General features: G+C 41.5%; 1 protein-coding gene across 4 annotated transcripts in view; it reads left to right on the top strand.

Annotated features, from left to right (window-relative positions):
- The window catches only part of EPHA3 (EPH receptor A3), a 218160-nt gene that overhangs the window by 131236 nt on the left and 74765 nt on the right, over positions 1 to 12159 (top strand). For all 4 annotated transcript variants that reach the window (XM_048071647.2, XM_048071646.2, XM_048071648.2 and 1 more), the window contains 2 exons: positions 9526 to 9681; positions 10207 to 10542. In XM_048071647.2, the coding sequence (XP_047927604.2) occupies positions 9526 to 9681; positions 10207 to 10542 (492 nt within the window). The remainder of the gene's footprint in view (positions 1 to 9525; positions 9682 to 10206; positions 10543 to 12159) is intronic.

The following is a 12159-nucleotide window of genomic DNA, read 5'->3' as shown; positions in this document are numbered from 1 at the left end:
ATACACTAAATTGCATCCCAAACTTATGTCAGCAAGTAATAACAGCAACTTAAACCATAGGAAATTTTTCATACAGCTTTCAGCTCCTGCTGTTGATGCACCATTTCTCTTCTTAAGAGCTTCCCTTTCCCAGCTCCACCTCTCCATGAATTCAAGCAGCAATGTGTCAACGACTGGCAGTGAAACTAACAGTAAGAAATTCAGTAGCCGTCATTGAATGAGGCGTAGACACATGATTTTAATGTTTGGTCTCCTGTTAATCAGAGTGCTTAAAAATGCCCCCCCCCTTTTTTTTTTTTGGTGTGAGTGTGTTATGGAAGAACTGTATGCCATTTCCAGTGCTTGCTTCCTAACCCTTATGGATTGTATGGGACTAGCCATGTTTTGCTTGCAGTGGTTGAATTCAGAAATTGTTTAAAATTGGGGAAACAGTGCGCTATTTATGGGTGCCTCAGTAAATTGGAGATAAACGGAAAGAACTAACTCTAAGGTATAAGAAAACATGATTAGGCCAAAAACAAATGTATATATATTCTAGCCACTGTCCCTTAATCAAGCCTCTTAATTAATTTATTTTTACCATCAGCTGGACTGTTTCTCAGGGTTGTACAATCAGTTTTCTCTTTTTGTGTCCATGTACTGCTTGTGACAGGTACCAGATTAACAGCCCCCAAAGCCAAAGTCCGCTGTTTCATCAACAAAGCAGGTTCGGTGAGGGCATGTGACACATAAGCATCCCCCACACTGCTCAATCAATATGCCTCAACCCTGACCTGAAAGAGTATCTCTAAGGGGAAAGATATTTGTTAAATTTCTTTTCCAATTAATTTGACAGCTCTGCTGAGACTACTAACAAAAGTACTAATTCATGCTAATTGCAGTAGTGGACTTGTGTCATCTGGGAGCTTGTCTTAACATCACACAACCCACCAGGCAGTGCTGTGATTAGGAGGTGTCAGTGGAAGAAAGGATTCAGAGCCTATTTGGCATTAATTTCCTCACCTGTAAAATGGGGACAGTGATGTTCCCCCGCACGTGTTAGCAAAGGTGGAAGGCTTCAAAAGAACATTCAGCCTTGGAAAATGCAGATTCATCTTCCCTCCATCCCAGAGAGAAAAGGCAGACTTTTTGTACTTCTGAGCTGTTTTGGCTCAAGATATGTATATTGCCGTGAACAACTGGACAGGAATGTCGGAAAAATGTATTGAGACCAAGATTTAGCAAAAAAAACATTGGCTATTTTATATGTAGGACAGTAATATTGAGGGTTATCATAATTAATCTTTGTTAAATAAGAGGTTCTATTGAACCTTTTGCTCTGGGACTGTGAAATGATAACCTAGGCTTTAGTGATAAGAGTTTTAAAAAAAAAAAAAAAAAGAGGGAGGACAAATGAGTGTCCTGTATCTTCCTTTCTCTTGCACTTTCATATGATACTACCATTAGATGCAAGGTAGCCAAAGGATAAGACTTTGGGTTAGATGTAATTTGTTTGGCAATTCATTTATTATTTCAGCAACATTCAACATTCATTGAACATTCGTATCACTAACCTGTTAACCTGGCCCAGATTGGGATCAGAGCAATTAAACATCACTAAGTAAAGCGATCGAAGTTGGTTTTCACTTACTACCTAAATCTAGTCTGGGAGGTTTACTGGGCACTGTCTTGCTTTTCATTCTCTGACAAGAGCAATGTGTGTGCAGTGTCCACCAATTCCACCGAGCTGGAAAGGAAACATCTTTCCAAGAGCTTGTGCCTTTTGTGGCATGGAGGGGCCTGTATTTCATACGCTGATGTTAAGAAATGTTCCTTGTTTGAAGCTGTTGGGATCCTACAACTCCTTTGCCTTGGAGGAGTCCATAGTGTAATTTTAGTTCAAGGAAAAAGTATCTCATGACTTTCTATCCTTGCCAAATGGTCATTTAAAACTCTCAGATTTCTTTGTGTGTGTGTGTTTCTACAACCTCCTCTCTCCCTCCCCCCATTGAAGCTGATGGTGGGTATTTTTTTCTGGTATTTCTTTAATTTACTTTTTTGGGGGGAAATGCTTCTTAATTAGGAAGTTATTTTTCATCTCTGTGTGGATTAAATTAACTTCTAAAGAAACAGAACATGGGATTTCTTTGTTTGACAAAATGACAGTTTAATATATCTCAGCATGTCCAGGCTCTGCTTCGGGAAAACATCTTGTTTAGGGAAAGTGAAAGACACTGCTTATAAACATGGGTTTATTAAATTCTCTGTTTAAATACTTGCTCAAGTGATTCACTAAGTATGGGTGGAATTAAGGTAGAACTTTGTTTATTTTCTTTAAATTCTGAATCAAGGCTGTGGTTCTCAGTGTTTTCCTGTTAATGAAAGATTTATTTTTCTCAAAAAAAAAATGCCTGTGAACGAGCTGAAATGTCTTATGCATTTTAGAGCAAGATATTTGCGTACCCACAACCAAGTACATCTGTACTGTAATGCTGCATTTAAGACCGACTATCTTTGACGTTGCACTTCTAACAATACTGTTGGTAGCAATCATGGCCGTAATGCACTTCATAAAAAGAGATGCAAAAGCCTGCAAGGCATAACATGAAACTATTACAGACTGTGGTTGAAAGGTGCAGTGTTATTCCCTTAGGATAAAGCTATCTCTTATGTACATATAATTAATATGTCTGCCAGTAACAGTTATTAAACAAAGAACAGGAATTGTTTCTGCTGAATGACTTGACCTGGGAGTAAAGCCAATTTAAAAAGCATCTGATTAAAATACATTAAGGTTACAGATCACTATAAAATATGAAGTGGGGAGGAAAAAGCAGAAATTTACTCATGAGTAAGATTAAATGCTACTGAATATGTTTTTTTTTTTTTTTTGTGCTGGCAGCAGCTTTCAGGTGCAAAAAAAAAAAAAAAAAGGAAAGTGCTCATTCCAGAGATGATTTTTCTAGAGGCATTGCATGGCATTGCAGTGTCACACTGAAGCGAATCCTTGCTGCATGCACAGGGAGAGGGTCTGAAGGGGTAGGAAATGGTGGAGAGAAGAGAGCATTTCCTGAACCCTCGGGTTGTGGACCTCTTGCTGTCGGAGGAGGTCTAGTGATAGGAAAGGAATTGTGTTGGTCTTGTTAATTGTTGATCTCTTCTAGTTGTGGACAGCTGAAGTAGTTTTTCACATCTGCCAACAGCTTTGGCTGTGATTCCTGTATTTTTCCGTCAACAGATGCAAGCGTACACGATCCATGTTTCCTTCTGCAGTGGTCTTCCCCCAAGAAGATAAGTTATAGTAATATATAGCTGCATTTTTCCAGAGCTATTGCAAAGCTAATAACGGAAATAGTGCTGGTAAATCAGTTTAATATTTAAAATGCAACTCTTAATTTTCTGTCTGCATTTTCAGAGTAAAATGTATGTCTTGTGCACAGAAAATACAATATGGGACTTTATTGATTTGCTGATAATGCTTAACAAAAATGGCTGGGTTGCTTTTTCTGCTGGCCAGTTTTGTAATTATTTCAGGTATTATGTATAGCATGGCGAAGGCTGCAGCAAAGATGGTGTCTGTTACGTCTTGGTGAAAGAATAATTGTAAGATTTTATTTCCCCAACAAGCAGAATGGTCGGCACAGAGTTTATACCAGCACCACAGCCCAACAAAGAGAAAACATGCGCTGCTGGTGCAGCAGCCCATAGTGGGCATCCCCACCAGATGGGAGAGCCTTCCCTCTTCCTCTTCCTTCTCCTCCTCCTCAGCAGGTAGAGGGAGTTGTTGATGTACAATGGAACAGTGACATTCAGGTCTCTGCCTCTGTTCCTACTGTAAGGTGTAATACTTGGCTCTGAGGCTTGCTCCCTTAAGTGGTATCATACTGTTTATTCAGAGCCAATGACAAAAAGCTTGTCTTAAGTCCAATAGAAATAAGAATTGAAAATATGTTGTAGTTTTTAGAAACCTGTCTGGGTTATGTAGCTATGCAAGAAGATACCTAGAGGCCCAGAAAGAGAAAAGATGTGCACCTATGTAATGTCATAGATTAAGTGGCTTTTCATATGCTAATGAACAGTGAGATCTGCTGAAGATTGTTTCCCTGCTCTGAAGGATTTTGCAGGAAATCTACATTATAATGCAGTGTTTCCTGCTAAGCAGGGTGCTGTAATGAGCAAGGGAGGAGAAAATGACACATTTTCCGTGTAGTGAATGATGTGTGATAGAAACTGGTGATGGGATGAGTCAAGGCAGAATTTTACCTTCATTTCCTACTCCTCATATATCTGAGCCAGAACTATAGCACATCTACATGGTGTTATTTTTAATATAGGGCATGAACGACACATATGGCTGGATATAATTTGTGATGGAAGTGTGAAATGAGCAGTTGTGAAGTCGTCTTCATTTAAAGTTAATCCTGGTTTTCATCTTTTTGTTGTTTACCAGAGGTATAAACAAGTGCAGGAAGGGAAAGAGATGACTTGCCCAAGGAAAACAAAATGGTTTTAAGAGTTTTATAAGGTTAATCTATGCTGCTGGTTATGTCATCCGTTTTCACAAGCTGACAGCTGTGTCACATCTCATTTTGTGCGCACACAGGTGTATGGGTGTGAAGGTGCTTTACCTTCCCTTACATGCCAAGTGCTGTGGTTCAGTGCCACAGTGGCATTTTGCCCTCGGGCTGTCTTCTCAAACAACAGGGGAACTCTGATCGCTTGGTGGCCGCAGCCATATCTACCTCTAGCACGCTGCATGGCCTAGGCCTTGCCCCGAAGCCTGGCACCTCCATTCCTGGCACAAGGAGCGGAGGGAGGCCCAGTGACACGAGGAGCAAGGGGCAGCTGTGGTGCCCTTGTGCCTACCAAGGGGCCCTTCCAGGGCTGGTGCGGTAGAGCCATGAGGTGTTTCATGAGCATTTCTGAATGCTGAAATGCCCCTGACGGCTTTAGATTTTAATTTCAAGTTAATTCAAGTTGAAGCCAATCGTTTAACCTTTAATTAGGAACGTGTTTTCCTCTCTAAGTCAAACACATCAGGCAGAGGCAAAGCTTACCTGGCTGTTGAAAAGACAGTCTCATTTCTTTTAGCAGTAACTACCAGGGATTGCTGCATACATTTATTTTTCTTTCACTGAAGTAACTTTCCCCGGTCTCTAAGACACTTATCAACTTTAGCTTAAGGGAACTCATTTTTACACATTAATGAAGACAACTGCAGTCCTGAAACTCTTACCAGCAGGCAGCTTCAATGATGCCAGTGTAGCTCTCACTCATGCAGGAGAGACTGAAGTCAGACCAAATACAATTTTAAATTATTTCTGATTGGAGTTAGCGCAGGAGGTACCAGTGCCAACAGGTATCGGGCATCTGACTTGAGGAGATCTTAAGAAGCAAAACCAAACAGCCTTGCTGTATGGTGTACATCGCATATATAGAGACCCTCAAATTTTCTTTTACTCCCTTTTGGTGTCTTGAGAGGTTTTTATTCCTGGCCTATTGCTCATATTTGCTCTCATGTCTTCCCCCTCCACCAGCCTGCTCTGGAGGTTAGTTCTCACCAGTGACAGCTGCAGGCGGTGGGGAGGAGGCTCCTTGCTCTCCTCCACACCACCCAGCAGTGGCAATGAAGGACCCTGGAGACAATTTCTCACCACCCCCTGCTCTGAACACTTCTGAAGAAGGGAGCAGGCACTGGGGCCACAGCAGTGGTGGCAGCACCAGGGTCTAGAGTCAGCTGCAAGCAGCTCTTCTGCCAGCCCTGTGTCCACACTACTGCTACCAAGAATTTGGATGGCTTTGAATGCTTGACATGAAAAACACACAAATATAGGCTCGTGGTGCCCTCCTCCCCCATTTTTTTTTTCTTTTAAAACACTAACCTGTTACTAAACTGAGTATATTAAGCAACTAAAGAAATGGATAGCCTCATTTTTGTCTTCCACTTGAAAACAACGTGGAAGTGAGGGAAAGAAAAATTCCTTGACTTCTAAAAGAAAACGTTAAGGAAAATCAAGTGCTTCTCACAACTGGTTCCCATGCTGAAATTACAGATTCAGTGAAGACTTGGTGTGCTAGTGCTTTTATTTTCAACTTGACTGAAATCGAAGCTGTTCACCTAAAAAAGCCAAACTTTCTTCCATTAGTTCATGTAATCCAGTTTTTCTAACATAAAGAGGAATGCCTTTTGAATTAAAGACTTTGGCTCTTTTATATACCAGAAATAAGAAATTATTAGGAAAATAATAATAGTAAATGCATTGAGATGGCTTCTTATTGGCACAGCCCCATTCCAGGCTTCAATTTCAAATATAATTGCTTTTTTTTTTTTCTCCTGTGGGCTGTAGTGCTGAATAATCTTAAACTAGTCTGACAGACAGAGACAGCAAGCACAAGACAGCCCGAGGGGAAGCTCTGAGACTGGGATGCCCTCGCTAGGATGTGCAGGGACGGCAGGGTTCAAGCAGCGCCTCCCACCAACCCAACTACTCGCTCAGTGCAGTGGTGGCAGCAACCTGAAACAGGGACCTCTCTGTCCCTCTGGAAGAGAAAAAGCCTGATCTGGCTCAAGCAGAATGCCTCCTGCATACTCCTGCTTCTTTGTTTCTTCTCCTTCCCCACACAACCACCAACTTTTTTAAATGGGTTCTGCAGGTTTTCATATGAGCCACTTCTTAATGGAGCAATTTGATTCCTTCCTTTCTCATCCTTACACCACAAAATAAGTCTACTGCTTGTGCAAGCTTGTTTACTGATGTTTAATTCATTATCATATTAAAATGTTGGTGGTGCTTTGAATGTGTCCCAAAATAAGCGATCTTAATGTAGTTGCATTCCATGAATGAATGCTCAGGTGTTAACAATGCTATGAATAAATTATGTTTCATAAGCAGTTGAAATTGGGTCTTGTAGAAAGACCAAGCACATGACAAAGGTTCAGTTTTACGTTATTAGTTGTTTTCTAGTCTTTATGTTAAGCTAGTATATACGATTATTAGAAAAAAAATAAGATTTATGCTGTATGTACTTATAAATACGTCTTTGTCTGGTGTATGCTTTCCCATGAGTTAAAAATGTCCCTTCAAGCTAAGTAGATATGGTTAAGTGTTTAATAACTGGTTTTGAGTTTCCATAGGAAGTTTTGATGGGCATGCTGTGTGAATGTATACATAGAGGCAGCATGATGCTTGTTTTTTATGTCCTTTCTCGGTGAGTGGTGCTGGTAAGGACGGGGTTGAAATCGCTTCTTTTCTGTGGGCCAGGAACGGCCATTCTGTGCCACAAGGCAATAAAATAATCAGAAGCTCCTCTGTCAGCAGGAGGGAGAATAGAGACTTGCTCTAAGTGTGACCTGCTTGTCATGGGGCAATAGCTGGGAGGGGATGAGATCTGAGGACTACTACAGCAACAAAACCCCAGAAGCCAACTCTGGTTTCGGCTGTATTTCCTCCTAGCGGAGGTGTTTAAGAGGGGTCAAGGTTTCCTTTATTCTTCTCAAGTTAAGCAAACAAAAGTCTCCAAAGACCCTTGCAGCGTCAGAGGAGATGGAAACAAAAACAGCCCTGACTGAAGGAGGGCAGGCTGTGCCAGATCCTACAGATTGGTGTTAGACTCTGCAAACTCTGCTGTGAGGTCATTTTTAGCAATTCTGCTTTCACAGATTGCCTGGTGGCACCACGCATCAGAGGCTGAACCTGGGGATTATTTCATTAGGGCTTGCAGGAGAGATTGTGAAGCGGGAGATGTCTTTCTCAGCTGTTTCAGTACTGTGGCAGTAGGAGGTAGCAGCTGCAGCCAGGCAAAATCTATTTGCAAGGACTGGGAAGGTGCTGAAGGGTGGCTGAGATTAGCGCTTCTTTGTGAAACATTTCATACTCCTCAAGCCAGGCTCGGTGCCGTGCAAGGAGGTTTTTCTTTATTAAGATGTATCAGAACAGGACGTGTGGCTGCGCTGGGTTTTGATTTTCCCTTCAGCGTGTTCCACTCGGGTGTTTGGCACTGGGAACTAATGACCAAGTTAGCTTTAGCTTAGCCCAGAAGTTCAGTTAGGATTTAGTTATGGATGGTGACGTGGAAGCTGAATGGCCATTTTAATGCTGTAGCTTCTCTCTCTCCTCCATCCCTTACGAAGGTGTTGGGGTACTTATTCTGGTATTTTTTCACCTGAAACTGCTTATCTGAACTTTTTTTTTTCTTCTCTTTGGGCAGTACATGAATGAATGCGATCCTGCATACTACATTTATCAATCAGCTCATGTTCATAAGCAAAAATGAACAAGGTGTGCCTGCTTAGCCTCATGCTAAGATGATAGACCTTTGGCTTCAAATGAACATTTAAATCAATGACAGGTCCAGGGCCATTTTATTCAAGCTTGACTGTCTGGACCCCAGACACAAAAAGCAGTTTTCCTAGCATGATAGTGCATTAGGCAGTGTTTCCTGTGGAAGAGAAACGTAGTAAAACGTAGTGAACATATTTTCAGATGTGTTCACTTCTGTTATGTCGTCTGTTTGTGTGCTGCTGTTGTAGCTGTGGGTACAGACCTGAGGGTGACCGGTGTCAGCAGTGCGACTGTACTGGGTAAATGCTGTTCGGAGAAGAACGCGTGCCTTGGAGAGAAACTGCAGCTGAACAGTAGAGTCTGAGTGGTGTTATCTGGTTTGGGTTTAATATATTTTTTTTGATTTTCAGATGGTGAGATCATCTTAGCGGAAAGAAGTCAACCATGTTATTTGACTACATGAGTTTTTCATAAAAAGCTATTTACTTGATTGTTCATTTCTGTAACTTATTTCAAAGGCTGTTTTCATCTGATGCAAATGTGGCAATGAATCAGTCTGAAATGCAACAGGAGCCAAAACAGAGGGTGTGTGCAAATGTTAATGAAACATCACTACCAGGGCTTTGTCAAAAGCAGATTTGTGGGTTCAAGCTCTATCCTTAGAGAACTGGGTAATGCAAAAAGCATCCTCATAGTACAGACCATGAAAGTTCCCAATAGTCAATCAGGATCAGAAGCAGCTCTTTGAGTTTGATGCATAGTCCTTCAGAAACGGAATACATTTTATACTGTTTAGGTTATTTTCTTCCTTTTGGCTGGCTTAGTCATGCTGAACTGAATAGACATAGGTTATAATTAGCATCCCCTTGTTGGCAAACCTTGGCAACAGAGAGAGGATAAAGTTAGCTTCTTATGCAGGACAGGGCCCATGTTTTGGTAAATTAACCAGAAGAGAAGGAGGAAAAAAAAAAGTGAAGTTCTCATAATGCAATACAGAAAACGTTGCTTCTTGGAGGTGCAATATTCTGTTTTGTTATACAGGGAAAATTAAATACAAATCTAAGTTGATTTGTGAAGAGCTTCATTCTACTAAGAGGTTTTATTTCTATCAGCTTTCTCATTATGAGAAAACTCTATGTTTTTTAGACCATAAACACCCACAGAATGTGATCTACATATGGATAGATTCCAGGATAATAACTAGATCACCTGTTAAAATGGAGATATCCATGGAATTTAAAACTCCACTCTTATCATTTTGCAGCCTGTCGACCTGGGTTCTACAAAGCCTCTGCTGGCAATGTGAAGTGTGCTAAGTGCCCACCTCACAGCTCTACCTATGAAGACGCGTCTCTGAACTGCAGGTGTGAAAAGAATTACTTTCGCTCTGAGAAAGACCCTCCATCCATGGCTTGCACCAGTGAGTAGCATCATTGTGCTCGGGGCTGTCGTTCTTGCTCCTCCATCTGTATCTGAGCAGCTTGCTTGCTTCCTCTCATGTTCCATTGCAGTCAACCATCCACTGCCTCCCATGTTTTCTTACGTGTTGGACAGTCTACCAAAGATTCTTGGGCTGGATTTATGCCTTTTTCTTTTCACTTTCTCCTCGTTATTCTCTGTCTCACCCCAAAAGGAGAGCTAGTATTTTTCAACTGTTCGCAATATCTTCAGCAAAATCCAAGTGCAATTACCAGTAGCTGTCCTGCACAACTCTAGTAGACCAGCCCTTATTCCTGAATTGTTCTCTAAGAGTACTAATTGTGTATACCAAAACATGGTCCTTGAGAGTCTAGACCTGTAGTCCAGTGGAGTATTACAGGAGTCTCTACAGGAATGACTAGAGGAGCTTGGTTATTTATGTTACTTGCTTTTGTATTTTTGCATCCTTGTTACCCCCATCTTCGCACACTACAGAAAAACACATGCCTTTGCTTTCCTTTTGTAGGACCACCCTCTGCTCCAAGAAACGTTATCTCTAACATCAATGAGACGTCTGTTATCCTGGACTGGAGCTGGCCCCTTGACACGGGAGGTCGGAAAGATGTCACTTTCAACATCATTTGCAAAAAATGTGGAGGAAGCAGCAAGCTGTGTGAGCCATGTAGTGACAACGTGCGATTCTTACCCGGTCAGACTGGCCTCACCAACACCACGGTGACAGTAGTGGACCTTTTGGCACATACTAATTACACTTTTGAGATTGATGCAGTCAATGGGGTATCCGACTTGAGTACACTTTCCAGACAATTTGCTGCTGTCAGCATCACGACTAATCAGGCTGGTGAGTCTCCTTCTGATTACCGTTTCTTTGCTCAAAACTACTGAGACACATGTACCTTTGTCTCTGTTCCCTGCTTTACAGGAGTTACTCTGCTCTTGTGCTGGGGTAACTAATTGCCTTGAATATGCTAGTAAAAGTAAAAGCAGAAACAAACCCAGTGTGTGTTGCTGTCAAAGGACCTGGCAGCATGGCTGTTATGATTAACTCCCAGTCCCCAGTTAATAGTCTCTAATAGCAGACTTGTACGATCCCATAGCCAGAATGTGTTTTATTAATAAAACCAGATTTTAATAAAACACTCATTTCAATAATCTCCAACATAAATTACTGTAGTAATCTTAGTGATTAATTTTGATTAAATAGAAGTGAAAAAATGCTTTGATATTAGTCACATCAAAAGCTAACATTAAATTAGGTTTAAAATGTTGCTTTTTTTTTTTCCTTTGCAAGTTGTCTCACCAATTCTGACTTACTGCCAACATGATGGGGGTGTGGAGCTGCATACTGAATTAGGTCCTGGGCTCGTGGTTGACAGTATGCAAAGGGACTGCTCTGCTTCTGTGAAGGCTTATTAAAGTCATTGAGGCCCTGCATGAGCACAGCAGTCTGCCCAGACTGTCGGATCAGAGCTTTTGTCACTGCTGTGCTATTCTACCATTTGCTTCTCCTTTGACAAGGTTTCATTTATCTGAAAGATGTGGAGAATCTAGGCTCTTCTCTAGCATTTGTTTAGATACCAAGGCTGGAGCCCTGTTTGCCAGTAAAGAGAGAGACTAAATGCTGAAATTTCAGTAGTCCTACTCCCGCTGTTCACCATCAGGAAGCTTTGTGCTAAAAGCATGTGTGTATGAGATAAGTCTGCTCCCACCTCCTCCCATCCCACACCACATCCCTAAAATACCTACACTTCTGTCTTCCTCAAAGCACAAACCAAGTTAACATCATTCTAAGTAGACGTTCTCCCAGCAAGCTATGTTATCGCAATGTTTTTCGCCAGGGAGGCTATGTCTCTTCTCCTGAGATCACAGATCTGCTCTAGTGGGAGGCATAAAGATATGAGAACAGACGGTTTTCTGACAGCAGTCAGTAAATTTCCAAATGCTCTGGAGAACTGTCTAACTATGCGGTAGGCACATAGAGGCGAATCTACCCAGTTGAACTGTCTTCTCGTGATCTCTTTCTCATCTAGACATTGACTTCAGCTCTGAAACATGCATTTTATGTCCATTCCAAATAATTTGCTAATGTTGTTTTTGGGGGATATTTGTGTCAGTGCCTTGAGCAGCCTTTGTTTAGTTGCTCTCTCTGCTTCTGTTTTCTGTATCAGAGATATTGCCTTTCAGCCTGTTCATCATTGTAGCAGATAGAAATCACCTGGGGACACTTCATTAAACGAACTCTCTAGGATCCGTGAAAGGTATTTCTCTGCAAAGGTCTTCTGCTTTGCAATGCGCTTCCCTAGGGCCCAGAGCTGGCTGCCTTTGCACTACAATGTAAGGTAGATTTTGATTTTGTTTTGGAATGCATGACTCCTGTGACATGGTTGTCAGGGTCAATGCCTTTCTGGCAACAGCAATTTTGTTTAATGCAACCTACGGACTGGTTAAGCAAGTTGTT

This window comes from Anser cygnoides, chromosome 1 (genome assembly GCF_040182565.1).
Source record: "Anser cygnoides isolate HZ-2024a breed goose chromosome 1, Taihu_goose_T2T_genome, whole genome shotgun sequence".
Taxonomy (NCBI): Eukaryota; Metazoa; Chordata; class Aves; order Anseriformes; family Anatidae; genus Anser; species Anser cygnoides.
Note: the sequence above shows the minus strand (reverse complement) of the source record. Positions and strands in the feature narration are given on the sequence as shown.